Source organism: Microtus pennsylvanicus, chromosome 5 (genome assembly GCF_037038515.1).
Source record: "Microtus pennsylvanicus isolate mMicPen1 chromosome 5, mMicPen1.hap1, whole genome shotgun sequence".
Classification (NCBI taxonomy): domain Eukaryota; kingdom Metazoa; phylum Chordata; class Mammalia; order Rodentia; family Cricetidae; genus Microtus; species Microtus pennsylvanicus.
In genome coordinates this window covers 63837894-63864354 of record NC_134583.1, presented here as the reverse complement: position 1 = coordinate 63864354, position 26461 = coordinate 63837894, and the positions used below count along the sequence as shown (strand labels likewise).

Genomic DNA, 26461 nt, shown 5'->3' with positions numbered 1-26461 from the left:
TGGGAGCGTTAGAGCCAGATACAAGTAGCTGGCACCAGGTTAAGTTTCTCAATTTGGTTCTCGTCTCTTTGGCTTTGCTTTCTTCCTCATTTCGACAGCATCTCAGCCTGAATATAATGTTGGAGAAAGAAAATGATGGCAGTCGTCAGTCTGAGTCTCTGAGAGTTTGCCACGGTTGGTTCAAAGAGCTTGTACCAGCAACTTTCCAGTAGGCTCTGGCTACCGAGCTAGGAAGCCTATGCTCTGGTACTGTTTGTCTGTTGAGTCTAGAGTGACAGTGGGGAACACTGGATATCCCTGGGAACTTCTTTCCTGTTTGTTTTGTTTCTTTGATGCTCTCCATGTTCCTAAATGATTCCACCGAGAGATTGTGTGATAGAGTCAAAATTGGGTCATAAATATTCCCCATTCTTGTGTTCATTTGCTTTTGCAAAGTCTGCTGCTCTAAACAGGTGGCACCTGTTTCTCCTCCCCTTGAACTGCCATATGGGGAGGAAGCATTGAAGAACACTTGTTAATTGGGCCTCTCTCTCTTGCCTGCTCTTTAGAGTCATTAAGACCACTATAGTAAGTAGTTTGTTCCAGATATCTGGAATATTAGAGATCAAGGACATGAAACAAAAATAGCCCACGGAGCTTCTCCTAATCTGTCAATCCAGTGTGATATGGATAAGACCATCTTTAGCAGCTACCAGTTGACTTCCCAGGTGCCTGACAAGCCAGTCTGAAACACCTGAAGTGCTCAGACCAGAATAATCTCAATGTGAACCAAACAAACAGTTGGATTAAGAAATAACTGAATTTTAAGCCAGAGATATGACTTAGTGGTTAAGAGCATTTATTGCTTTTTTAAATGACCTGGTTCACCCAGCACCCACATGGTGGCTCACAACCATCTGTAACTCCATTTTCAGGGGATCCAGCGCCCTCATTTGACCTCCAAGGGGGCATAAGGCAGGCATGTAGTGTGTGTGTGTGTGTGTGTGTGTGTGTGTGTGTGTGTGTGTGTGTATATATATATATATATATGTGCAGACAAAGCACTTACACACATAAAATAAATCTTCAGAAAGTCCACTGAGTTTTAGGATCCTAGATAACTGATGTAGAGTTATATTGTAAGTGATTTTCTGTCAAATCATCTTAGTAGAGCTTGTGTTCCTGAAGATGAAGGGATATAATTCCTCAAAGAGTGAGATTTGGACCCCTGCCTTAATCACTGAGCTTGCTATGAAACAACAGACAACCCCGGGGACCAATGCAGTGCTGGCTGGGCTGTTCCTGAAACTGTTTCCCAGTGTTGGCTTCTCTCTCATGGATCTCTGGTCCCATACATTTCCAGGGAAACCTAAAATTCCCATATGTAAAGAATCTACCCTTGTGGTTTGTGTCCATCCCCACTTGTTCCAAAAGCAGAGTGTTTTATTCAGAGAGACCATTCTGAGCTCGTGTGCTCTTGTGACTCTTCGCTTCAGGCTGCGGCAGTGGTGTTCACAATGTGTGCTGCAGGAGGCCTCCAAGATGGTCCTCAAACATTCCACCTCCTCCCCTGGCTTCATCACTCTCCCTTGAGCCTAGGCTGAGCTCACTGAATGATTTCTAAAGACTAGAAAGTAACAACGTGAGATGTTACTTTGGACGTAAGGATGCCAAGACTGATCTCCAAGTTGGTCATTCCCATGTGACCATTGCCCCCAGAAGCCAGCTTCTGTGTCCAGATGTGGAACTGATGCTGTTGACAAGTATATAAGACCAGGAAGTGAACTTTGAGCCCTCTATTAATGTCACATGATACTACCTTGACCAACAGCTTGACTAAAACCTAATGAGACTGCCAACTAGCTAAGCCACACCTATATCCCAAATCCACAGTTATTGAGAGGGAATATATCCATTGTGTTAGTTTAGAGGTTGCTTGTGACATGGCAATAGCTAACTAATAGCTAACAACTTAGGTCCGGCCAATCAAAGCACCTGCCCCTCTTGTCTACCCAGACACAGTGCTTGGCTCAGAAATGTACACGGGACCAGGCTAAGTCAATCAGAGTAAACCACAAGACTTTCTTGTTATTGGAAACCAGCACACACTTATGTATTTTGTGTGTGTGCATATGCACACATGTGTGCCACAGCATTCGTGTGGAGATCAGGGGACAACTCTAGGGAGTCAGCTTGCTCCTTCCACCGTATAGATTTGTGGGATTTGTCACAGGTTGTCGGGATTGAGAGTGAGCATCAGTCCCTCCTGAGAGGATCCCCTAGCACCCTTTCATAGGCACCTTCTCTCTTTCCCGAGACACGATCCTAGTAAAGGGATCCTAGTGAAGCGAGACTTCGGCAGCTGTCACGTCCCTGTGAGTGGAGAGTCCTAGACTATGGTGTTGGGCTCTGTGATCCCCACACCCAGAACCATGCCTGGCCCAGCACAGGTGCCTAGTGCTCACTAAATGAAAGACAGGTTAGTCTGCAGCATATAGAGAAAGTAGAAGCTGACAGGGATTGGTAACTGCCTCTCTAATACAGTCTTAAATGGGACACATTGCCAAATGTCTATAGGAATCCATATACTTTTGTTTTCATAAATGCTGCGTAGAACCGTGGTTTCTCAAGTTTGAAGTTGTCTTCAGCCAATTTTCACTGGCAGGGTTTCTAAACTTCTCCAAAGATGAGCTCACTCGTAGATCAATGGATTCCCTGTAATCTGCCCATTTGCTCTGTTTGCTGGGGCTCCTCCAAGAGAGGGGATGAATAAACCGTGGAGCCAGGATGTATGTGGTGTATGACGGGTTTGCTCTTTTCTGCTACCCACCAGCCTTAGCAGCTACAGAGGCTTGTGCTATGGAGTGTGTTACTGAACATTTCCAAAAGGAAACAGAAGCACGACTCCATTCAGAGATGAACGCAGCCGGCCGACATGGGTGCTCAGTGCCGAGCCACTCTGTGCTGGGAGCGGGACATCTCATCTCACCAGCAGTGTGCAGAAGAAACCCTCCATTTCCCCATGTTTCCTTGTGTCTTCCTGATCAAATGTATTACATTTTGTTTGTGTGTGTGTGTGTGTGTGTGTGCATGACATGGCATACATGTGCAGCTCAGAGGACACACTGTAAAAGCTCATTTTATCCTTCAGCCGTGTGGGCCATGGGAGTCAAGTTTGAGTCCTTAGACTTGGCAGCAGGTAGTTTTACCTGTCGGCCTGTCTCACCATCCCTTCCCACACTTAAAGACAAGGTTCCATCCAAGTTGGCCTCCAACTTGCTATGTAGCTGTGAGGAAGGTGACCTTGAGCTCCTGATCCTCCTCTGCCTCTACCTTAAAAATGCTGGGTTTGCAGGCATGTGCCACCTTGCCTAGTTTAGGCACTTCTGGGGATTGAATCCAGGGTCTCATGCATAGTAAGCATTCTACCTACTGAACTAAAGTCCAGGCCAAGAATGCAGACATTTCTTTTTTTTTTTTTTTTTTTTTTTTTTTTTTTTTTTAATTTTTTTATTGATAAAAGGAGGATAAAGAAAAGAAAAAAAAAAAACAAATTTCCACCTCCTCCCACCAGCCTCCCATTTCCCTCCCCCTCCTCCCACTCTTCTCCCCCTCCTCTCACTCTTCTCCCCCCTCCTCCCACCCCTCTCCCCTTCCCCCCACTCCTCTCCCCCTCCCTTTTCAGTCCAAAGAGCTGTCAGGGTTCCCTGCCCTGTGGTACGTCCTAGGTCCTCCCCCCTCCATCCATATCTAGGAAGGTGAACATCCAGACTGGCTAGGCTCCCACCAAGCCAGCACATTGCATAGGATCAAAACCGCGTGCCATTGTCCTTGGCGTCTCATCAGCCCTCATTGTTCACTTCTGCTGAATTACTTCCACATGGAAAGATAAGCCCAATCATTGCCATTCTTCTAATTTTTATCCCTTGCTTCTGAAAAAATCCACAAAATTCATGTGAAATGCTCCATTTGAAATGCGTATAGTGGTTTCAATGCAAATAAAATCAACACTAGTGAAAGGCACATGTCAGCCGGCGATGTCCGCCTGTGTTCCTCCCATCTGTGATGCAGTATGTTTAGAAACAGATACGCACACGAGAGGGTTCGCATGTATGAATTCAGTTTAATCATTACCAATTCTTAAACAAAAAGTTTCCTCCAAGAGACAAGAGTTCACAGGAACTGCAAAGCTTTATTCACGACTTTTAAAAATACCGTAGGTCATGCTGAGGTGGCATTCAAAGGGGTAGTAGACAGGAACCGTAAAAACTTCGACCAGGAACATCAGCGTCTGGCTTTAAAAATTACAAATACCGAAGCGTTTTGGTATCGGACACAGTTAAGTTTTTGACACTGTTGGTTCATTGGGTGAGTTTCTGGAAGTCTGGAAACCTGTACCTCTATCAGTGGGTAATGCGCTTATTCTAAACTAAACATTTTCAAATGTAGAAAACAAACTAGCAAGCTATACGTACAAAGAAAAGCCCTCTAAGACAAGCTCTCCACACGATGAATGCCAGCAGGGGCATGAATCCTGGAAGACTGGAATTGGTCACAGACACTCGGCCTGAAGTCTTACACCCAGGCTCAGCAATGGAATCTGCATTCACCTACACATTAATGACAAACTCTGGGTTAGTATATGAGAAGCCAGCAAATTCATTTTGGTCCAAGTTCATGATGAAGAGTTTGTCAGTGGGAGTCAGTTCCACAGGCTGCCTGGTGAACTCTTTGTCGAAGTTGGAGGTGTCTCGCTTGTCTCTCTGCCAAATGGAAAGCAAAGACATTAACACAGAAGCCGAAGCAGCAGCAAGAAACATGACCAGGACATGGCAGTTACCAGAAGGCTGATAAAAAAGCTCTGGAGCGGTCAGAAAGCCCTGTGCTGACAGTTTTTAGCAGATACATTCCGTGTACCGGTTTTCACTTCATCGTATATGCAAGCTTTGGGGCGGAAAACTTGGTGCAAATTTTCTGTGAGAAGAAAAGATCCATTGATTTCTTTAAAGAACTGCCCTAAAGAGGTGTGTGTGTGTGTGTGTGTGTGTGTGTGTGTGTGTGTGTGTGAGTGTGTGTGTGTAAGGGAGTTCTATGTTTTGCCTTTGAGGTGAGTTTCATTGGTAACTATTTCCTTTAACAGCTAATGTCATAGAGTTAGTTAGCTCTTTGAGTATCCCGGAGGAAAATAACTCAGTAGCGACCCCTGTGGTCAGGAGCTGACTTTGTTGTCGGAAAAATGAGAACTGTTTGAACACACTGCTCTCAGGTGTGGAAAGCAGATCAGTGTTCACTGCAAGAGGTTAAGCACCGTCCACCTCATCTTCATGATGCCTGAGACTCACTGGTAGCCGTCTCCACACCTCAGCTGGAGCCGGAGTTGTGTCAGGAGATATGGCTCCAAGTTAGGCCAATCTCCTAGGGTCTACTTAACTCCTATTTTAGATTCAGCTCTCAAAACAAGATTGGTAGGAGTTCAGCTTCGGGGGACTGCTCAAAAGCTGACAACAAAGTCCAATCTGAGCTTTCGTGAGCCAGAGAGTCTCTTCAAAGACATTGGTAGTGTTCTTTATAAGAAACACAATCCCAAGCTGAAAGTAAGATCTAAGAAGGCAAGGTTGAAAAGCGAAACTACTCCTTTCATAGCTGGTAATCTAGCTGGCCTTCCTTCCTTCCTTCCTTCCTTCCTTCCTTCCTTCCTTCCTTCCTTCCTTCCTTCCTTCCTTCCTTCCTTCCTTCTCTCCTTCCTTCCTTCCTTCCTTCCTTCCTTCCTTCTCTCCTTCCTTCCTTCCTTCTCTCCTTCCTTCCTTCCTTCCTTCCTTCCTTCCTTCCTTCCTTCCTTCTCTCCTTCCTTCTCTCCTTCCTGCCTTCCTTCCTTCCTTCCTTCTCTCCTTCCTTCCTTCCTTCCTTCCTTCCTTCCTTCCTTCCTTCCTTCCTTCCTTCCTTCCTTCTTTTCCTGCCTGCACGGCTGCATGTGTACAGGCACCACTAGCTCCAGTTTGAGGCGGGTTCCACCAGGGAATGTAAATGTGGGCTGACTAATGGGTCTTTCTGATGTGCTGGCCTCTCCAGGGTCCCTGTAAGTCTATTACACCTCACCTGTCTTGAGAAGGCAAAGTTGGTGTCCTTGCCTCCCCTTGTTTGATGTATGAGAAAACTGAGGCATAGGTCAGTGAAGGGGCTTGCCCAAGACTGCAAGAGTGGGCTCATCATTTGTGTCTGACCACATAGCAGATATTTTACCTCATTATAGCTGCTCTGGCTGGAGAGACGGCCTAGGGCTGTTTTCACAATGTCTGGGATCCTCGAGCATGGGGTAGCAGGTGCCAGACTGAAGCCAAGGTTGTGTCACACTGGGCTTTGTTGGTTGACCCAGTTTGTCAATCTTAGTAGGCTTAGCCCCTAACAGGGAGACTGGTTGATAAGGATTTCCTGTTGCCAGGCTCAAAACTACGACTTCGTGGATGCTCCTCTGAGACAGACAAGATATTCCCCACTTCCTCCTGGGGTGTCACAGTAGGGTAATGGGATTGAGAGGGACAAACTGGCATCAGGAGGTCCTCTGGAAGAGTGTGGGCGGAGAGGGACAGGCTACTCGTGAAGTTGTTTTCTACATGGCGGGCCATCTTTTGCTGTGTCCTATTCACACATTGCTGTGTGCCTTTTGTGCAAGGTTCTAGGCTTGGGCACTCAATGTTGTTGCTTTTTGATCCAGAGGGAAACTGGGATGTCTTCTGTTTCTTTAATACAGTCTGGTTTTTTTTTTTTCCTGTCATGAATCTACAAACCACAGGTCAGCGCCTTTCCCATTGTCTTCTGCGCATTTACTGCTTTGGGAAATTCGCACTGTTTCTTTCCAGGAGGGCAAGACCCTTGTCTGTTCCTGTGCTATTGTGCTTCCAATGCCAGGAACAGTACAGAGCACACAGTAGGCTGTTCGTAAGCACTCACTGAACCAATAAAAAAAGAGTTGGTTAAAGGGGCGCCTCCTTGCTTTCTCTAATTCCTGAGGCTGATCTTTCTTCACACTGAAGCAAAACGAGAGCAGTTACTTCCACCAGCCCTAAGGCTTACATAAACAGACACTGCACTGGAGCACAGGATGAGTACGGGCAAGGTCTGGAAGCTGGAAGGCTCTCTGTGGGCGGAAGAAGGGCAGACCTGGGGCCAGAAGACAGACAGTTCCTCTTCTGGGGGGGTCTCTCCCGACTTAGCCATCCTTATCTGAGAGGATGTGGCAGAACTTCCCCTCCTACCAACTCTAACTTTGGAAGGCTTCTCTTATTGCTATACTTCAACAAGCTATGTATTCCAAATAAGACTTCCTTTTAATGGGCTTCATCTCCTGAGCAGTCTCAGAAAATCCTCCAGGATTTTACCCTAGCATATTGGGAGGGAATGGGCCCCTTTGTTGTGACAATTCTTTCTGGCCTTGTAGCATCTGGAGTCACATGAGAACAGAAACACTCCTCCTAGGCAGAGCATCAATCCCAATGGCCTCCCATGGGTCATTAATCACGATCCTGTCCTTTCTCAGAAAGAGATCAGCGAGAATCCTAAGAACTTAAAAGGGTAGATTCGTGGATCCAGACATACAATTGGTCACCGTTAACAACTTTAATTAGATTTCTTCTATTTCATTTTTCTTTTTTCTTCAATTCTCCCAGGAGTTAAATACGTTTCTTGCTTTATTTTGTTTTGGTGGAAAATTTAATCCTATTTTAGGTGTGCTAGGGTCAAGGGTCCAGTGCTATGGTTAGCAGTATTCTAAGAGGGTCTGTGGCTATCTGAATGATGTACCATAGAGGTGACACTCAAGATTCAGAAATAATCATAAAGCCACGTAGCTCCCTTTCTTCCCAAGGAGAGATAACTTGGTACCTGTCTGCTGACACTGGGGGAGCTTTCTGTAGTTTGATCAAATATGGAGATTGTGTCTTTGGCCTTCTAGAAGAGTCCCTCTCACCTCTCTCCTTCCCTCCCCTCCCCACTACATGATTGTTGAGACGATGCCCTCGGCTTCAAACTGTGGTCTGTAGAGAGACTAAGAAGTGGCAAAGACATCCATAGTGGATTTTCTTAGTAAACCCGGGGACTCTAGACTGCATCATGCTTTTCGTTACTTGTTTTATGGCTGTCTTTCCCACAGATGGCATGCTGGAGGAGAGGGAGAAGGAGAGGGTCTGCATGTTTAGTATTTCTCACCATGATCCTGGCACCCAGCCTGGCAGTTGGTGCTCAGTAAGTGTTACCTGAATGGATGGAGGGGGCATAAGTGGATGACTGCAAAAATAAATGAAAATATTTCTTCTTGGATAAAATTTCAAAAATTTCCCTCGAGTTCTTATGTGATGAAAGCTGTTTCTTAGTTTCCTTTGATCTACAAAGTTGGTAGAAGAGGAAACAGTAGGAAGTCTGATTAATGATCCCCTATTTCCACAGAAGTTTCTAGGACCCCCCCCCCCCCCAGCAAGGTACGCTAAGGGAAGGAAACTTTGGCTTGAGTATCTATTCCTGAAAAGTGTGGCCCTTGAAAAATAATGTCAAGAATCTGAAAATGTAGAGTGTAGTGTATATATTTACATATATACTATTATCTATCTATCTATCTATCTATCTATCTATCTATCTATCTATCTTATGTACTTATCCACCTATCCATTTTTCCTACATTGTTTTCTAAGGTTGTCTCAGCTCACTTGCCCAATGTTTCACTGTGGTTTTTATTCTGAGCATATGTCCAAAGCCTTGTGACTTGGTAACCAGATGAAAGACCCTACATAACTTTCTCGGGAGTGGGGATATTTGTTTTGTTATAGAACGGACAGAACCCGGTGTTGGGAGGTCAGGATACCTGCTATTTGTATTGTCACTGACCAAGCTTCAGGTAAATACTTCCGTTCTCCAGATACCAGCTGCCCCAATAATAAAATGAGGAGTGGGGTTGCCCTGATCTCTCCCTGTCGCTAGCATCCTAAGATTGGCAGCTAGGACATCAAGTTTGCTACACATCATCTAAGAGGGACAGGTGCCAAGCTTGAAGCAGAGTGACATAAGAAGCCAGCAAAGAAGGAACTATGAGGGTCTTTGCATCAGCAGAACCCCAAGGCATGCTTTCTTAAAGAGGAGGAGGCATTCTTCCCTTGATAGTTTCTGTAGGATTTCTCAGAATCCCCGGAAGGCCAGGAAATCTTTGGACCTATGACAAGAATTCCCTTTAGGACTGCCAGAGAGGAACAGGGAGCTGAGCTGTAGGCAAGGGTGAGGGGGTCACCTGCAGTCCTCATCTGTCCAGAGGAAAATGAAGTCTCTCCCACCACTTGGCTTCTGGGAGCTCACTCAGTTGCTTGCTCAAGGAAGCTCAAACTTGGAAGAGTAGCGATTTTGATGAGAAGCTTAAGAGTCCTGGGCATGTTCCTAGCTAGCGGCTAAGCTTGACGCTGGTGAAAATATGGACTCTGAACCCTGACAGTGTGTGTGTGGGTGAGGCTCCAGCCTGTCTACTCTACTTCATTTTAAGCCACCAGGCATTCCCTGAATGGTCTCCAGGCCCTGCTCTCTGGCTTGTTGACCACTGAGGCTACATAAGAGGCAGCTTCAGCCCTCTTTTTCCTAAATTCCTTCCATGGGCCCTACTTTGTAGTGTGGGTCCTCATTGTTCAAATAGTACAGTTTTCTTTGAAATAGGATTTTTTTTTCTGTCTTTTTTTTTTTATTGCACCTGGATGCTAGGAGAAAAATATCAGAACAGATACCGCAGTGCAAATGAACATTTCCACAAACATCTTGCAAAATGGCATCAAACTGAAGAATGCAACCATCGTGGTTTGGAGAGCTGGTGTCTTTCTCAGAGCCTAGTATCTGTTCTCCAACACCAGCAGGACACCGCGACAAACCCCCTCCCCACAGACACAAGTCTGCCAGGCCCCATCTTCTTGGTTCAACAAAGCAGGCCATTGTGGTTCATGACATCCGGACATCGTTTTTAAAGCAAGTGTAACAAAGTGACTTTGTTTTTTTGTTTGTTTGTTTGCATTTCAACAATGACAGAAATTAAAAAGAAAAAAAAGCAAATAACGTTTGAAATGTAATGTAAAATCACAGTCCTTTGGGACCTTGCTAGAGTGACCATGTGGTTCCAGGAACAGTGCCAAATGCCGTTCTTGAGTAGTTTGGGGGATGAGGGTACCAGTTTCAGACACACAGGGTTAGAAACTGCAGCATGGTGGTAGCACTCAAGCTGATTGCCCTTTGACCCTGGAAGTGCTTTTAGATGGACTTGTCTAAAAGCGCATTCCTGTTTGCTTGGCTTCTTTCTTTCTTTCTTTCTTTCTTTCTTTCTTTCTTTCTTTCTTTCTTTCTTTCTTTCTTTCTTACTTTCTTTCTTTCAGGTCTTAGATAATCGTCTTAACGTTGAGTTTAAAAAATAAAAATAAAAATTTATTTTTAGCATGTTCTTTCCAAAGCTCTACTGCCTGCGGAAGAGGCAGTGTGGAGGGATTCCCTCTAGGGCAAAGCAGCCATACAGTTGGATTCAAGCCAAGCTCCCAGTCTGGAAAGTGAAAGGCTATTGTTAGCATTCAGCTCATCCATCCATTTTGTAGGGAGGATGTAGACTCGATGATAGGGGTAAAAAAATGGCAGTGCAGAGAAGAAGGGAGAGAAAGCAAGCTTTTTCTCTCCCCAGTGGGCCTGTGAGCCGACATGCTGGGGTTGCGCACAGTAGGAGGACTTCGAGTGTGTCTCAATTATGCAGCACTTTCTTCATGCCACCTGCATAATCCCATCTCCTCGAGATGCTCCAAACTACCTGAGGACATTTGGGTTCTGAAACATGGCCACTCTAGCCTCATCAGAAAAGAAAACACAGATGTAACTTGGCAATGATTTAAAAAAAAAAAGATGTCACCATGAGAGCTGTTGAGCTTGAATGACAGAAACGGAGGACGGAGATCTACAGATCTACTTAGCTCTTGACTTCAGGTTTTAAAAATTCAGAGTTAACAAAGGAAAATCCTTCGAATTCTGATTGGTCAATATTCCTGATGACTTCCTGGTCAGGAGGTGTTAGGACTGGTGGATGGCGGGTGAAAAACCGGTCGAAGTTTTCAGCATTTCGCCCACACTATGAGAGGGGGAGAAAAGAACTTGTGGTGGGTGGGAACAAAACAAAATCAAAAGCCAAAATAAAACAGAACTGAACAGAACCGGGTGTGGTTTTCCTCCAATCCCGTCCCTTTGGGAAACTCAGAGATGCTGTTTTAATGATCAGGAATGAGAGCAATGTCAAATGCAAAATCCTCATGACCTTTGGAACACGACCTTGGGCTTCTACCCTTTGAGTGCTGTAGCATAGCACTCAGGTCAGTCCTGGTTTCCTCTTGGGAAGTCAGGAAATACATGGCAAAGGCATGAGATGGTGGGAATAGTAGCATGTGGCGTGTCCCCACCCCCATCACTCACCCCAATGATTCAGACAGGGCCAATAATATTGACAGATGTCAATAATGACCCATCCATACATCACCTGGCGAGCACATCATTTATAGCAGCAGATCCCTTTAAGTGCTCTTGATCAGGAATGATAGGTGTTAATAGTTCAACCGAATATAGTTTCCAAACACCAGCCAGTGGAGGGAGATCCCTACCAAGAGATCTCAGTGACACCACAAAGTCCCTCTAGATTAAACATTGACCCTTAATGGCAAGGTCCCAGGAGGTGAATACAAACACTTTCTCCAAATAGGAAACCTGGTATGGGAAGCAATTCACAAGCACATGCATAATTCCTGCCTAGGGAAAGGAGAGGAGTTGCCACATCAAAGCTCTCGCCCAGCCCGTGCTCCTTCCCAGCAGAACCTGGTATCTATAGGAGGTGCTGTGGCTTGAACGCACAGTGTCTCCCACGCGATCAAGGGTTCAGAGACTTGGACCTCGGCTGGTGTCACCATTTTGGAAGGTTGTGGAACCCTTAGGAGATGGAGCCTCACTGGAGGAAGTAGTTAGTAGCCTTGAGGTTCTATATTTTGGCAGTGCTTCCTGAATGCTCACCGCTTCCTGGCTGCTGATGCAAAGAGACCCAGACACCTTTCACTCTTGCCACTTACCAAGTATTTGGTGACGGTGATGAGAATAGTAAGTAAGGCAGGAGGCAACATCGACCTAATCCTATGACAATATTAGTCATAATAACGGCAGGTAATCTATGTTGTGCGTGTGCCGTGGCTAGTGACCTGGCAAAGAACTATATCCAGATGATCTCATTTAACTCTCTCAGCGGCCTTAAGACATATATCATCACTATGGCTTCAACAGACACGGAGTTACATGTTCAAACAATTGGTGCTGACTCGAAAGGTTACAGAATCTTTGGGACTGTGGCTTCGCTAGTGGAAGCGGCTCACTGAGGGCAGGCCTTGAAAAGGATATCCGCTTTGGATTAGGTTTCCACGCTCTGCTTCCTGCCAACCATGTGACCAGATGCCTCACATTGCTACCGCCCTCACCTTCGAGTGGACCAATATCTTCTGAAACCGTGGCTCGGAACAGACCTTCCCCCAGGAAGTTGCTTCTGTGAGGTACTTAATCACAATTAAAAAAAAAGGAACTAACGCAAATATTATCCTCCATTTTATAGATGAGGAAACTGAGGCTGGAAAGATCAAGGTCAAACAGCTAGCCACCTAACAGGATCTTTGGCTCCACATTGATGAATATAGCCGAGAGGAAGTGGCAGACTGAACTGTGGAACAGGGCAGAAGGGGGAGCGGAATCATGGCTCAGGTGTTGCCGTCACTGTTTTGGTTGACAGAGAACATGATTATCTCAACAGCAGAGACAGAACATGGGAAAATTCAGAAAGACAATAATTAGCGATTTCCATTTTGGGATATGATGGTTGTAAGAGTCAGGGCATGTCTAGCTGAGAACTAAGGGGGAGGGGCAGGTGTTATGGGGCTCAGGAAAGACCTTGAAAGAACCTTTCAAATGGCACACCAAGTAGGGGTGTGTGTGCGGATAGTAACAGGGATGGCCACCAGGCACGCTCCATGAAGCTGGCCTGCCCTATTGGTTTTGCTCACGGGATTTTTTAAATTCATACGCTAACTCTTCAAGGCACAGATTTTACTCCCATCTGCCAATGATGCAACTTCCCTCAACATTGTCCTACAGCCCAGGGGAACCAGGAGGGAGCAACTCAGACACACTAAGGACTGAGAGAAACCATGGGCAGAAGCGCTGTACCGAGGGAAATACCTCTAAAAAGTCGGGCAGGAAATTTTGCTAAAAGGAAGCATTTTTTTTTTTAATTTGAGAGTATACAGAAGGGACACTGGGGGTTGCCCGAGCTCTTGTCATGTGATAGTGAAAGACCACTGATAGAAGACCTGCAAGTATCTCTGTAGAGCCTTAGCAGAGGCACAAGGACCGGCACCGTCAGGGAGCCCCAGCTGCCGCCCGAACAAAAGTGAGCTCTGGGTTCTGTGTCCTGCAAACAAGGATGGGAATCTCGGCCTCTTGTTAATCACTGGCTGGACAACTGTGAGGAGATTTTTGAATGTTTTGGGCTCCTCTTTGTAAAACAGGGACAACCATGGGTCTTATCGTTCGAGGTTGTGATGATAACAACAGGAAGCGATCTGCGCGACGAGGGCCTGGGATGGTTTCTAGTTTCCTCTGTGAAGCGTTATCTGCAGTGCACACTTCTGAACAGGGCTTAGTTCAGAGCCACTTAAGTTTTAAATGCTGAAGACACAGAGTTCCAGTTTCAAAATTCTCACTAAGCTTAAAGAAATATACTTGCTGCTGGAAAGATGACTCAGTCAGTAAGGCACTTGGCACTCAAGAATGAGCACCTGAATTCTGCCCCCAGCACCCATACAAAAAGAAAAAAAAGTCAGGCACAGTGATATGTGCCTGCCATCTCAGCTCCAGTGGGATGAAGACAGAAAGATTCCCTGGGCTTGCTGGCCAGCCCGGTTCAGTGAGAGACTCGGCCTCAAAAAACAGAATGGGAAGCAATTGAGGAAGATACCACTATATCAACCTTTGACCTCCACATGCACATGAATACATGTGCACATGCGTGCACACACACACACATGAACATGTATACATACCACACAAACGTGTACCCATCAACTTTAGTGGAAGAACAATATCCACATTGTGAAAATATATCTCATATTCACTCTGCTATGGGAAATTTAAAGGCACAAATGATAAAAATAAAAGGACGTGAAGATTATGCAAGGATTTGAGATAAGGAAGTTCTAGAAAAAAGCTTAAATAAATGTATTTATAATTAGAGAGTGAAAAAGACATTTCCAAAGGGTTAAAACCAAGAGGCAACAAAGAAAATTGTGCCTAACGATGTTAAAAACTAAAAATGTGTGTGTGATTAAAAAAGAAACCACAAAAAAAACCCGAAATAACAAATAAGCCTAAAGCCTAATAACACACTCGATAAAATGTATTTGTAACATCGACTACAGAAGGGACCATTAACTTATAAATATGAATTATAAGTTAAGTGATTATGTGTGATTATGTGCTAAGAAGAAAAATACAACCCAAAGGGAAATTATAAAAGGGGGGAATTAATTTTTTTTATGGGTGCAGGGAATTGAACTTGGGGTTTCGCATACACTAGATGAGTATATTCCCACTGAGCTATATTTCTAGCCAGAGAGATCTGTTTTTAAAAACATTTGTATTTTAAATTATGTGTATGTATGGTAGATATGGGCACTGAAGTACAGGGGCCTACAGAGGCCAGAAGAGGGAGTGTAGCACAAATTCTATTTGGTTTTAGTAATAAAAACCCAGCGTCAGATATTAGGAAGTGAAAGCTGAAAGATCAGAGAAGCAGAGCAGCCAGCCACTAGAGTTCTTACCTCTACGCAGTTCTCAGAAGGGAAGGATATCCAGTCTTTAAAGTCCTCAGACTGAATGCCTTGAGCTCCTGCCTCCTCCCACCTTATATTCCTCTCTCTGCCCAGCCACATTCCTTCCCGTCTCTGTGAGTTCAAGGCCACCCTGGGCTACACTAGGATGATTAAGTCACAAACAGAAACAGAGCCAGGTGGTGGCGGCTCACAGTGCCTAGTACTTGGGAGTCACGTGCCTTTAATCCCAGAACTAGGAAGGTGGAGACAGGAAGGGATATGGCTGAGCAGAGAGAGGAATATAAGGCAGGAGGAGACAGGAGCTCAGTGCAGTCTGAGGTTTGGTGGAGACGGAGTCAGGAGATGCAGTCTGAGGACAGGATCGTTCCTTCAGTCTGAGCATTGCTAGAGGTAAAGGAACTCTCTAGTGGCTAGCATTCAGTCTTAGGATTCCTAGAGAGAGGATCTTGCCGCCTTGGGTCTGAGGATTCAGTGGAGGTAAAAAGTGGCTCCATTACTTCTCTGATCTTTCAGCATTTAGTCGGATATATAATTCCAGATTTTCAATATTAAGACCAACTAGAATTTGCGCTACAAGGGAATCAGATTTCCTGGGGCTGGAGTCATTGGCTTCCTAATAGGTACACTGGGAGCTGAGATTGGGTCTTCTGCAAGAACAATATTGTGCACTTAACTGCTAAATCATCTCTCTAGCCACTCTGAGAAAACGATTTTTATAGAGTCGAAATACACAAAATGTGCTCAAATTTGATTCACAATTAAGGAAATGGGCTTTGAGCATGTGCTCGGCGAAGCGAGTGAGGGCGGTGTCAGTTGGATGTCTCAGAAAAAGAGCATTGCATGCAGAGGCTTGCACGTGCAAATGCCCTGAGGCAGGAATGTACTTGCTGCCATCCCCAGCGAAGCCAGAGTGGGAGTAGAGTGACCAAGGGGCAGGAGGGACAGGGGAGGTCCCAGAGCATGATACCCATGGCCATGCAAGGACATGGAATTTTCATCTCAGTTTGAGAAGCTCTGAGTGACGTGATCTGTTTAAGTGAAGTCATCAGGATTGTCTAGAATGCAGGCTGTGGGTGACAGGGGTGACACTGGAAACCATGAGTCCGGGTAGGAGACTGTTGCAACCTTCAGCTGAGAGAGGTTGAGGGCTTGGAGGAAGGGGGTTGCGGGGAAGATGCATTTGGACTTGAGCTATAACATATTTGCATTCAGTGTTGACGTGATGTGCAGGTGGGTGGGAACTGATGGGGGAGAGAAAGAGGAGTTGGGGTCCTTGAGTCTTTGGCTTGAACTGCTTGGAACGTGAGTGCCACTAAGTATTGAATGTATTTGCAGGAAAGGGGATTGAAGCCTTGTGTTCCTTCATGGTAGGTTTAAAATTACAGTGTGGAAGCCAAGAGGGCTGGTGGGGAGACAGTGTGGACCAGAGAGTATTGAGGACTAGACTGAATCAGGGGCACTGGATGTGAATGACCATCATTGTCCAGAGGGGAGAGAGGGTGGGCAGGGTTGTGGGTGAAGGGCCAGGTTAAGAGAGCTGGAAGGTTAAGAGAGCTTCCAGGTGGAAGACGGCATGTCATAGGGGATCTCTGCTGCTGGTTTTCTGTGCCTTGGATGTCAAGACCCAAAGAAGCCACCGCTGGAATCTTCAGGGACTGTTTTTCTCAAAATTACTAAGTAAGTAAATAAATAAATAAATCCACTTCCCATCTCCACTAGAAGGAAGGCTGCTGATTTGCAGGGCTCCCCAGAGGTGGTGAAAGGAGCTGAGAAACAGCTTCTAGCAGTTCTGCCCCTACCCCCACACCTTCCTAGAACAATGGAATCTTTCTGTGAGACACCACGGAGGGGATGCAGGAAGTAGGGGTTAAGCAAGGGGGCAAAGCCGCTGCGGAGCGTGATTTCCCTGCTAATAAGCAGCTTACGGGGCTGGCAGATCACAGCCTCCCTGTTAAGTGTTTCTGTGTTTTTTCAAATGCAGCTGTCACTGCCCATTAGTTTCAGGGGTGCTCCCTAAATGGAGATGTCAGCCCTTGGGAGGCAGAGCCCGGGATCTGTTCTCTGCCTGCTGTGTCCTTGGAGGGGGATGGGCAGCTTGGTGACTGGGATCTAATTATCAACGTAGTCTGGACCACACCTGCCTCACTGACTGTCCTGGGTAGATGCTCTAGCCTCATTTAGCTCCTGGCAGCAGATCCAACCTCCTTGTCATCGGGGTTCGCCAGAGAGGCCTCCGGCATAGGGACAGGGGATGAAGCCAACTAGGGTACTTAAACCACAGGCACCCATTCCAGGAGTGGAGTGAGCAGTTTTGCCTGATGGAATCATGGATCTAAAAGCCTAGGCAGAAAAGCTGATCTGTTTGAGCAGTTGCAAAAGAGAGATGCCTTCCCCTTTCAAGTTTTTGTCTCAGTAGGTTGCCAGCAGCTTGGAGTTTGGCCACTAAGCATGGGGCTAGAGTGTTGCTCAGCAGTTAAGCACTCACTGCCCATGCAGAGAACCCCGGGTTCCATCCCTGACACCATGAAAACAAACAGATGTGGTCTTTGCTCAGCTGTGCCCAGCATAAGAATATTCAAAAGGTCAAAAGACAGTAGAACCCATGTCCTTATCCCAGGAGCCGCTTTCCAAGATCTCCTGGGCCAGGGTTACCTGAAATGGTAGATATCACCAAACCCTCTATAGAAAGTTCTTTCATTTAACATATAAATTACATGTAGTAAAAGATTAAAGACTAATAAGCAGGTCAATTATAATAATATAGTTCATTAGAAGATTTTTTTTCTCCTGATATCCTAATGGTTCTGGACACAGTTATTGACAGGTAACTAAAAGAAATCATGGATGGCGGGGAACATTCTAGGCCTTGCCTTGTCTCAAATGTATCCCATTGCCCAAAGTCCACATTCTTTGTTTGTTTTGAGTCAGGGACTCATTGTGTAGCCCTGGCTGGCCTAGAACTCCCATTGTAGAACAGGCTGGCCTTGAACTTACAAAGATCTGCCTGCCTCTGCCTCCTGAGTGCTGGGATTAAGGGCGTGTACTTCTGCACCTGGCCTCCAAGTCCACACTCTTTAGAATGACTTTCTATGGGCACCTTCCATGGTGACCTTTCTGGTCCATCACCCTCTGCCATTATCTACCAGCTGCAACACACTAGAACCTTCTGGTCCATCACCCTCTGCCATTATCTACCAGCTGCAACACACTAGAACCTTCTGGTCCATCACCCTCTGTCCTTACCCACCAGCCTGTACCACACTAGAGCCTTCTGGTCCATCACCCTCTGTCCTTACCCACCAGCCTGTACCACACTAGAGCCTTCTGGTCCATCACCCTCTGTCCTTACCCACCAGCCTGTACCACACTAGAACCTTCTGGTCCATCACCCTCTGTCCTTATCCACCAGCCTGTACCACACTAGAGCCTTCTGGTCCATCGCCCTCTGTCCTTACCCACCAGCCTGTACCACACTAGAGCCTTCTGGTCCATCGCCCTCTGTCCTTACCCACCAGCCTGTACCACACTAGAGCCTTCTGGTCCATCGCCCTCTGTCCTTACCCACCAGCCTGTACCACACTAGAACCTTCTGGTCCATCGCCCTCTGTCCTTACCCACCAGCCTGTACCACACTAGAGCCTTCTGGTCCATCGCCCTCTGTCCTTACCCACCAGCCTGTACCACACTAGAGCCTTCTGGTCCATCGCCCTCTGTCCTTACCCACCAGCCTGTACCACACTAGAGCCTTCTGGTCCATCGCCCTCTGTCCTTATCCACCAGCCTGTACCACACTAGAGCCTTCTGGTCCATCGCCCTCTGTCCTTACCCACCAGCCTGTACCACACTAGAACTTTCTGGTCCATCGCCCTCTGTCCTTACCCACCAGCCTGTACCACACTAGAGCCTTCTGGTCCATCGCCCTCTGTCCTTATCCACCAGCCTGTACCACACTAGAGCCTTCTGGTCCATCGCCCTCTGTCCTTACCCACCAGCCTGTACCACACTAGAGCCTTCTGGTCCATCGCCCTCTGTCCTTACCCACCAGCCTGTACCACACTAGAACTTTCTGGTCCATCGCCCTCTGTCCTTACCCACCAGCCTGTACCACACTAGAGCCTTCTGGTCCATCGCCCTCTGTCCTTACCCACCAGCCTGTACCACACTAGAACTTTCTGGTCCATCGCCCTCTGTCCTTACCCACCAGCCTGTACCACACTAGAGCCTTCTGGTCCATCGCCCTCTGTCCTTACCCACCAGCCTGTACCACACTAGAACTTTCTGGTCCATCGCCCTCTGTCCTTACCCACCAGCCTGTACCACACTAGAGCCTTCTGGTCCATCGCCCTCTGTCCTTACCCACCAGCCTGTACCACACTAGAACTTTCTGGTCCATCGCCCTCTGTCCTTACCCACCAGCCTGTACCACACTAGAGCCTTCTGGTCCATCGCCCTCTGTCCTTACCCACCAGCCTGTACCACACTAGAGCCTTCTGGTCCATCGCCCTCTGTCCTTACCCACCAGCCTGTACCACACTAGAACTTTCTGGTCCATCGCCCTCTGTCCTTACCCACCAGCCTGTACCACACTAGAGCCTTCTGGTCCATCGCCCTCTGTCCTTACCCACCAGCCTGTACCACACTAGAACTTTCTGGTCCATCGCCCTCTGTCCTTACCCACCAGCCTGTACCACACTAGAGCCTTCTGGTCCATCGCCCTCTGTCCTTACCCACCAGCCTGTACCACACTAGAGCCTTCTGGTCCATCGCCCTCTGTCCTTACCCACCAGCCTGTACCACACTAGAGCCTTCTGGTCCATCGCCCTCTGTCCTTACCCACCAGCCTGTACCACACTAGAGCCTTCTGGTCCATCGCCCTCTGCCATTCTCCACCAAGACCTTGTGTCTCCCACCTGTTCCACCTCTCCCCATTAGTTTCTACACACCCTGCCGCTAGAAGGGAGTCACTCCCTGAGAGGCTTTTTCTGGTCCTCCTCTATGTCCCTATAGCCCATGTGGACACAGGAACCAAGAAATCACTAGAGTAACAAAAAATTTAGAATCATCTATTAACCAATAGGGAAAAGTGAAATAATGACACATCTAGTTGATGTATCACCATGCAAAAAAATCTTTGAAAAGTTAAGAAACAAGATGTAAAAGGATACCAAACAACATTATTTTATATATAATTTCTAAAAGAATATAATGAGTTTTAATTCTATAAATTACAGTGTGTGGCAATGAGAGCCTTGTTTGAGTCAGGGTCTCTTTGCTGCTGCCGTCTGTATCGCCAGACTCCGAACTGGCTGCCCTGAGAGTTTCTGGGGTTTTCCTGTCTCTAGCCACCTTCTTTAGCTTTGTAGGAACTGTGGGACTTCTAAATCAAGCCCTCAAGTTGCTATGGAAGTGCACGAACCATTGAGCCACCCCTCCAGCCCAGGAAGGGTCTTTTGTGTTTGATAGCAAGTTTGTCTTGTTTCTGTTTTCTTAATTATAATTTAAAAATAGCGCACCAAATATGTCTAAACGCCACCCCCTCAAAGAAGCTGTTCTCTGTCTCCTCCAAATCAAGTAGCTCCCACATTCTCATCTCTTGATAGTCTCCACCAGGACACCCCGTTCCGTGTTATCAGCAAAACACACCACCTATATACCTCAGTCTGTCTCATGCATTCAGTTCACCCTACTATCTCCTATTTCCTCTAGAATAGAAGATCTACGAGGGCACAGTCATTTTTGTTGTTATTGTTGAACACTCTGTTTTTAATACCCAGGACAAGCACTCCATGTTATTGAACGGATCAACAATGGAGTCTCATCTGTGCTGATGATAAACCAGGTGCTGAGCAGAGCATCCCCAGGCATCCTGTCTCATTAGCCCACGTAGCTCTCCAAGGTGCTCATCACACAATGAGGGAATGGGATTACAGGGCTTAAATGTCCATGATTTGATCCCGCAGGCGACAGACTCAACCCCTTCTGTCAGTCATCTCCCTCGGTAAAAACAAACATCTAAAAGGCACCAAATGAAACAAGGTCTACCATGTCATGTGTATCATGTAGGTGTGTGTGCACTTGTGAGGAGGTTGCTTGTGCCTGTGAGGGTGCACACACTCTGTGAGCACAAGATAGACCGGAAGAGGATGTTAGGCACCCCCCTAGTGCCTTGAGATAAAGTTTATTTCTGAACCTGAGACTCGTCATCTGGGCTAGCCTGGCCGGCAGCTAGTTAGCTGCAGGGATCTGCCTGTCTCCCCTTCCCCAACATTGGGGTTATAAGGCCTCAGTGACCTTAACATGACCCTAACAGTGACTCCTGTTAACCCGGCTTTTATGTGGGTGCTGAGAACTCTATCAGGTCCTCGGTCTAACCCACTGCATTATTTCCCCAGCTCCAGATAATAATAGCTTTGTTAAGTGACTGTTTTGGTCTTTGCTCCGGGTGATTGGGTGAAGGAGACGGATGCTTTTTATCCTTTAAGCAGGTTTGGAGTCTTTATTTTTAATGCGCTTAAAAAAAAAAAAAGACTAAGGTGGAATACCCAGTAAACGTTTTCCATGTCAATAAAGTATCTTTTTTTTTCTCATTTATTCTTCACCGTTCATCCACATGGCTGCTGGAAATAAACTGTCATAGTTACTCTCCTTTCTATTTGTCTGCTTTTAAAGACCCAATTCCCACCAATCTGCGAAATAGGTAGGGGAAAGATTATCTCATCGCAGCAGGAAAATTGAAAAATTGACACTCTATTTGGGGTCCCCTTGGAGTAAATCAGAAGAGGCAAAATCCAGGAATTCTTTGGTTCTGTCATGGGCTTTCTACTGTACCCCACTCTCTCAGAGTATGCCCTCCACCACGCGGCACGGCCTTGTAAGCTCAGATGACCTGAGTATAGCCCCAGCTTCATCTTTCCCAGCTTAACCTGTCAGCACATTAAGCTAAGCTTCCAACATTCACACCTCGTGAGGGCAGAGATGGGCAGATGCCCAGACTTTAGACTGAAGGCTTCATTATTAATGATGCTATTATTGTGTTATGCTCAGTAACAAGATTCACTAGTAGGGTCATTCTGCTTATTACGGTCAGCCATTTTCTTGTGAAGTTTATTACCAAGCTTAAAAGGAAGCTTTGTACTTGGAAGTTGCATATGAATTCAAATGAAGATGGTGGTTGTATGTGATCCCATGTAAAGAGTACAAAGACTCATTCTGTTTTGAAGCCAGGTAGCAAACTGAAATAGTTGCTGCCCCTCTCAGAATGGGGCAGTTGGGTCCTGCCCTTGGCATTCTTCTGTTGATTAATTCTTTGGAATCTTAATAATTATTTTTTCCAAATCTTAAGAAGATGAAACAGACAACTTGTTAAGAAAAACATGGAAATGTAATCAAAATTTTAGAATAAGAGCTGTTGCTGTTTTTTACACATCCAGTGTTGAGTACAGCTACATCCCATGCCAAAGGCTGACTCTGTTCTGCCAGTGAACATATGGTGTGGTCATGGTGTACTCTGGCTAGTGTGGCTCTCAGAGGCTCTGTCCTAACCCACCCAACACGGAAAATTCCTCTCCAGTTAGCTATAAGCATAGCAAGAATCTACCACTTAAACTCTGAGATCCAAGTCTGGGGAGGTATAGAGGCTGTGAGGTGTGGGGGACTGTGATGTACAGGCGCTGTGAGATGTGGGGGCTGTGAGGTCTGGGGTCCGTGAGCTGTGGGGTCCGTGAGGTGTAGGATCCGTGAGGTATGGGGGGGTCTGTGAGGTGGGTGCTGTGAGGTGTGGGGGCTGTGAGGTGAGGTTTGGGGGTCTATGAGGTAAGGTGTGGGGTCTATGAGCTGTGGGGTCTGTGAGGTATGGGGGGGTCTGTGAGGTGTGGGATCTGTGAGTTGTGGGGACCGTGAGGTACGGGGGCTGTGAGGTGCCGGAGCTGTGAGGTGCGGGGGCTGTGAGGTGCGGGGGCTGTGAGGTTTGGGGTCTGTGAGATGTGGGGTCTGTGAGGTGTGGGGGTTGTAAGGTGTGGGGGTCTGTGAGATGTGGGGTCCATGAGGTATGGGGGCTATGAAGCTGTGGGGTCTGTGAGGTGTGGGGGCTGTGAGGTGTGGGATCTGTGAGCTGTGGGGGCTGTGAGGTATAGGGGTCTGTGAGGTGTGGGGGCTGTAAGGTGTGGGGGTTGTGAGGTTGGACGCTCTGAGGTGTTGGGAGCTATGAGGAATGGGGGCTGTGAACTATAGGAAGAGCTGCATGGTGCAAGCAGGACCTAGGGCTTCAGTTAGATAGTCTAGGAAAGCTGCATGCTCAGGCAAGAAGGGTCCATTTTCAGTTCTAGCAAGACTCACTTCCTTGAAGAGACATTTCAAGCAGGTACACACACCATTGCTGAGTTGTTTTGAAAATGGATTTAGGGATGGCGCTATTTTGGGCTTGTTTTTAAGGATATGCACTTTGTTAATAACAAATAGACTTTGTTATTTCTTTCTGGGTTACAGGCAGATCTTAACTCTCCAAATCTACTGTCATTGGATATGACTTTTTATAGAGTTGAAGTTTCTACCAGAAGTAGCTGGGGAGACAGGAAAATCAACAAACACAGCATCATGAAACGGGAAGAACTCTGAAAGGAGGAGGCCTAGGAGGTAAATAAGTTGCTCAAGAGCTTCCTATGCAAGCATTGGGGCCTGAGTTCAATCCCCAGAAGCCATGTAAAAAGCCCGGCACAGTGGCAAACACCTGTAGTCCAGTACTGAGTGGGTGGAGACAGACAGATTCATTGGCCAGCCAGCCTAAGCTAAACTCAGGTGAGAACCAGGTCAATAAGAGACTCAAATAAATAAATAAAAATAAATAAATAAATATTAAAATAATGGACAGATCTGAGGAGTGACATTTAAGTTCTCCAGCCTCCATGCACTTATGCACCCACACACAAATATGCTTGGGCACACACACACACACAGAATAGAGAGATTCTGAATTTAGCTTACAGATACACAGTTGTCCCTCATTAGTTCCAAATATCTTTTTGTTTCCTTAAGTACCTCAGTTCTTGAATGCTGCAGATCCTTATATAAAATGTGGGCAGAACCTACATACATAGAGTATGAATCAGTTGACATAGGATACCTAACATGATGCAAATGCTATGCAAGCAGTTTTTAACCTATTCCACTCCGGGAATGATGGCAAGATAGTGTTCTAACATGTTCTACAGAGACACAAAATTCATCCATGGTTGGTTGAATCCATAGATATAGAACCTGGGGACACAAAAGGTCAACAGTATTCACATATTCAAGAACTTATTAAAATAAAGCAGAGTTTAATGTGTTGATCAGTATCACCTCCAAGGCGAAGAGACTAGAGCAAGGAGCAGAGGTGGCCCACATTCAGATGCGTTTAGAAGGGGAATTCTGAGCTTTCATCTAGGTTGCCATCTTAATTGGCTAGTGTTTTTAAAAATCAACCAAGATTCGGCAATTTTGTGTATATGTTTAAGTAAATATGTGCATATAGAGAAAGTTGTATGTAGTTATATGCGGTACTTATATGGAACATGAAGTATTTCTTGGCTTGTATACTTCTCTATAGTGTTCTGAAGAAGCTAGGACATGAAAGTCACTCGAAGAGAGGGCAACAACGCTCCTAGCAAGAGAGGTAGGAGACCTAATTTCACTGTGTAGCCTTTAAAAAATACTCCTTGACTAAAAGTATACAATGGAAGAAAGAGAGCATCTTCAACAAATGGTGCTGGCAAAACTGGATGTCAATCTGTGGAAGAATGAAAATAGATCCATATCTATCACCATGCAAAAAACTCAAGTCCAAATGGATTAAAGACCTCAATATCAGTCTGAACACACTGAACCTGACAGAAGAGAAAGTGGGAAGTACTCTGCAACATATGGGCACAGGAGATTACTTCCTAAGTATATCCCCAGCAGCACAGACATTAAGGACAACATTGAATAAATGGGACCTCCTGAAACTGAGAAGCTTCTGTAAAGCAAAGGACATTGTCACTAAGACAAAAAGGCAACCCATTGACTAGAAGATCGTCACCAACCCTGCAACAGACAAAGGTCTGATCTCCAAAATATATAAAGAACTCAAGAAACTAGACTTTAAAATGCTAATTAACCCAATTAAAAAATGAGGCACTGAACTGAACAGAGAATTCTCAACAGAAGAAGTTCAAATGGCCAAAAGACACTTAAAGTCATGCTCAACCTCCTTAGCGATCAGGGAAATGCAAATCAAAACAACTTTGAGATACCATCTTACACCTGTCAGAATGGCTAAAATCAAAAACACCAATGATAGCCTTTGCTGGAGAGGTTGTGGAGTAAGGGGTACACTCATCCATTGCTGGTGGGAATGCAAACTTGTGCAACCACCTTGGAAATCAGTGTGGCAATTTCTCAGGAAATTCGGGATCAACCTACCCCAAGATCCAGTAATCTCACTCTTGGGAATATACCCAAGAGATGCCCTATCATATGACAAAAGCATTTGTTCAACTATGTTCATAGCAGCATTATTTGTAATATCTAGAACCTGGAAACAACCTAGATGCCCTTCAATGGAAGAATGGATGAAGAAAGTGTAGAATATATACATATTAGAGTACTACTCAGCAATAAAAAACAATGACATCGTGAATTTTGCATGCAAAATGGATGGAAATAGAAAACACTATCCTGAGTGAGGTAACCCAGACCCAAAAAGATGAACATGGGATGTACTCACTCATAATTGGTTTCTAGCCATAAATAAAGGACACTGAGCCTATAATTTGTGATCCTAGAGAAGCTAAATGAGAAGGTGAACCCAAAGAAAAACATATAGTCATCCGCCTGAATATGGGAAGTAGACAAGATTGCCGGGCAAAAACTGGGAACTTGGGGGTGAGGTGGGATAGGGGTAAGGGGAAATGGGGTGAGAAAAGTGAGAAGAGGAGGATGGGGGGATCTTGGGGGAATGGGATGGTTGGGATAAAGGAAGAGTGGATATGGGAACAGGGAAGTATATATCCTAATTAAGGGAGCCATCTTAGGGTTAGCCAGAGACTTGACTCTAGAGGGGCTAGCAGGTGTCCAGGGAGATGTCCCCAGCTAGTACCTTGGGCAACTGAGGAGAGGGAACCTGAAATGGCCCTATCCTATAGCCATATTGATGAATATCTTGCATATCACCTTAGAACCTTCATCTGGCGATGGATGGAGATAGAGACAGAGACCCACATTGGAGCACCGAACTGAGCTCCCAAGGTCCAAATGAGGAGCAGAAGGAGGGAGAACATGAGCAAGGAAGTCAAGACTGTGAGGGGTGCACCCACCCACTGTAACAGTGGGGCTGATCTATTGGGAGCTCATCAAGGCCAGCGGGACTGGGACTGAATAAGCATGGTATAAAACCGGACTCTCTGAACATGGTGGACAATGAAGGCTGATGAGAAGCCAAGGACAATGGCACTAGGTTTCGATCTTACTGCATGAACTGGCTTTGTGGGAGCCTAGCCTGTTTGGATGCTTCAGTTGCTCGCTGCACGACTTTGGATGTGATTGGAAGTTTGATATTTTTC

General features: G+C 46.0%; 1 protein-coding gene across 2 annotated transcripts in view; it reads right to left on the bottom strand.

Annotated features, from left to right (window-relative positions):
* Positions 1 to 4082: 4082 nt before the first annotated feature.
* Positions 4083 to 26461, bottom strand: part of Prkcb (protein kinase C beta) — a 346051-nt gene continuing 323672 nt past the window's right edge. The window contains exon 17 of one of the 2 annotated variants that reach the window (XM_075972108.1): positions 4083 to 4742. In XM_075972108.1, the coding sequence (XP_075828223.1) occupies positions 4590 to 4742 (153 nt within the window). In that variant the 3' untranslated portion in view covers positions 4083 to 4589. Of the gene's footprint in view, positions 4743 to 9985; positions 11102 to 26461 lie in introns of those variants that run through there. The other variant, XM_075972109.1, reaches the window with a different exon arrangement.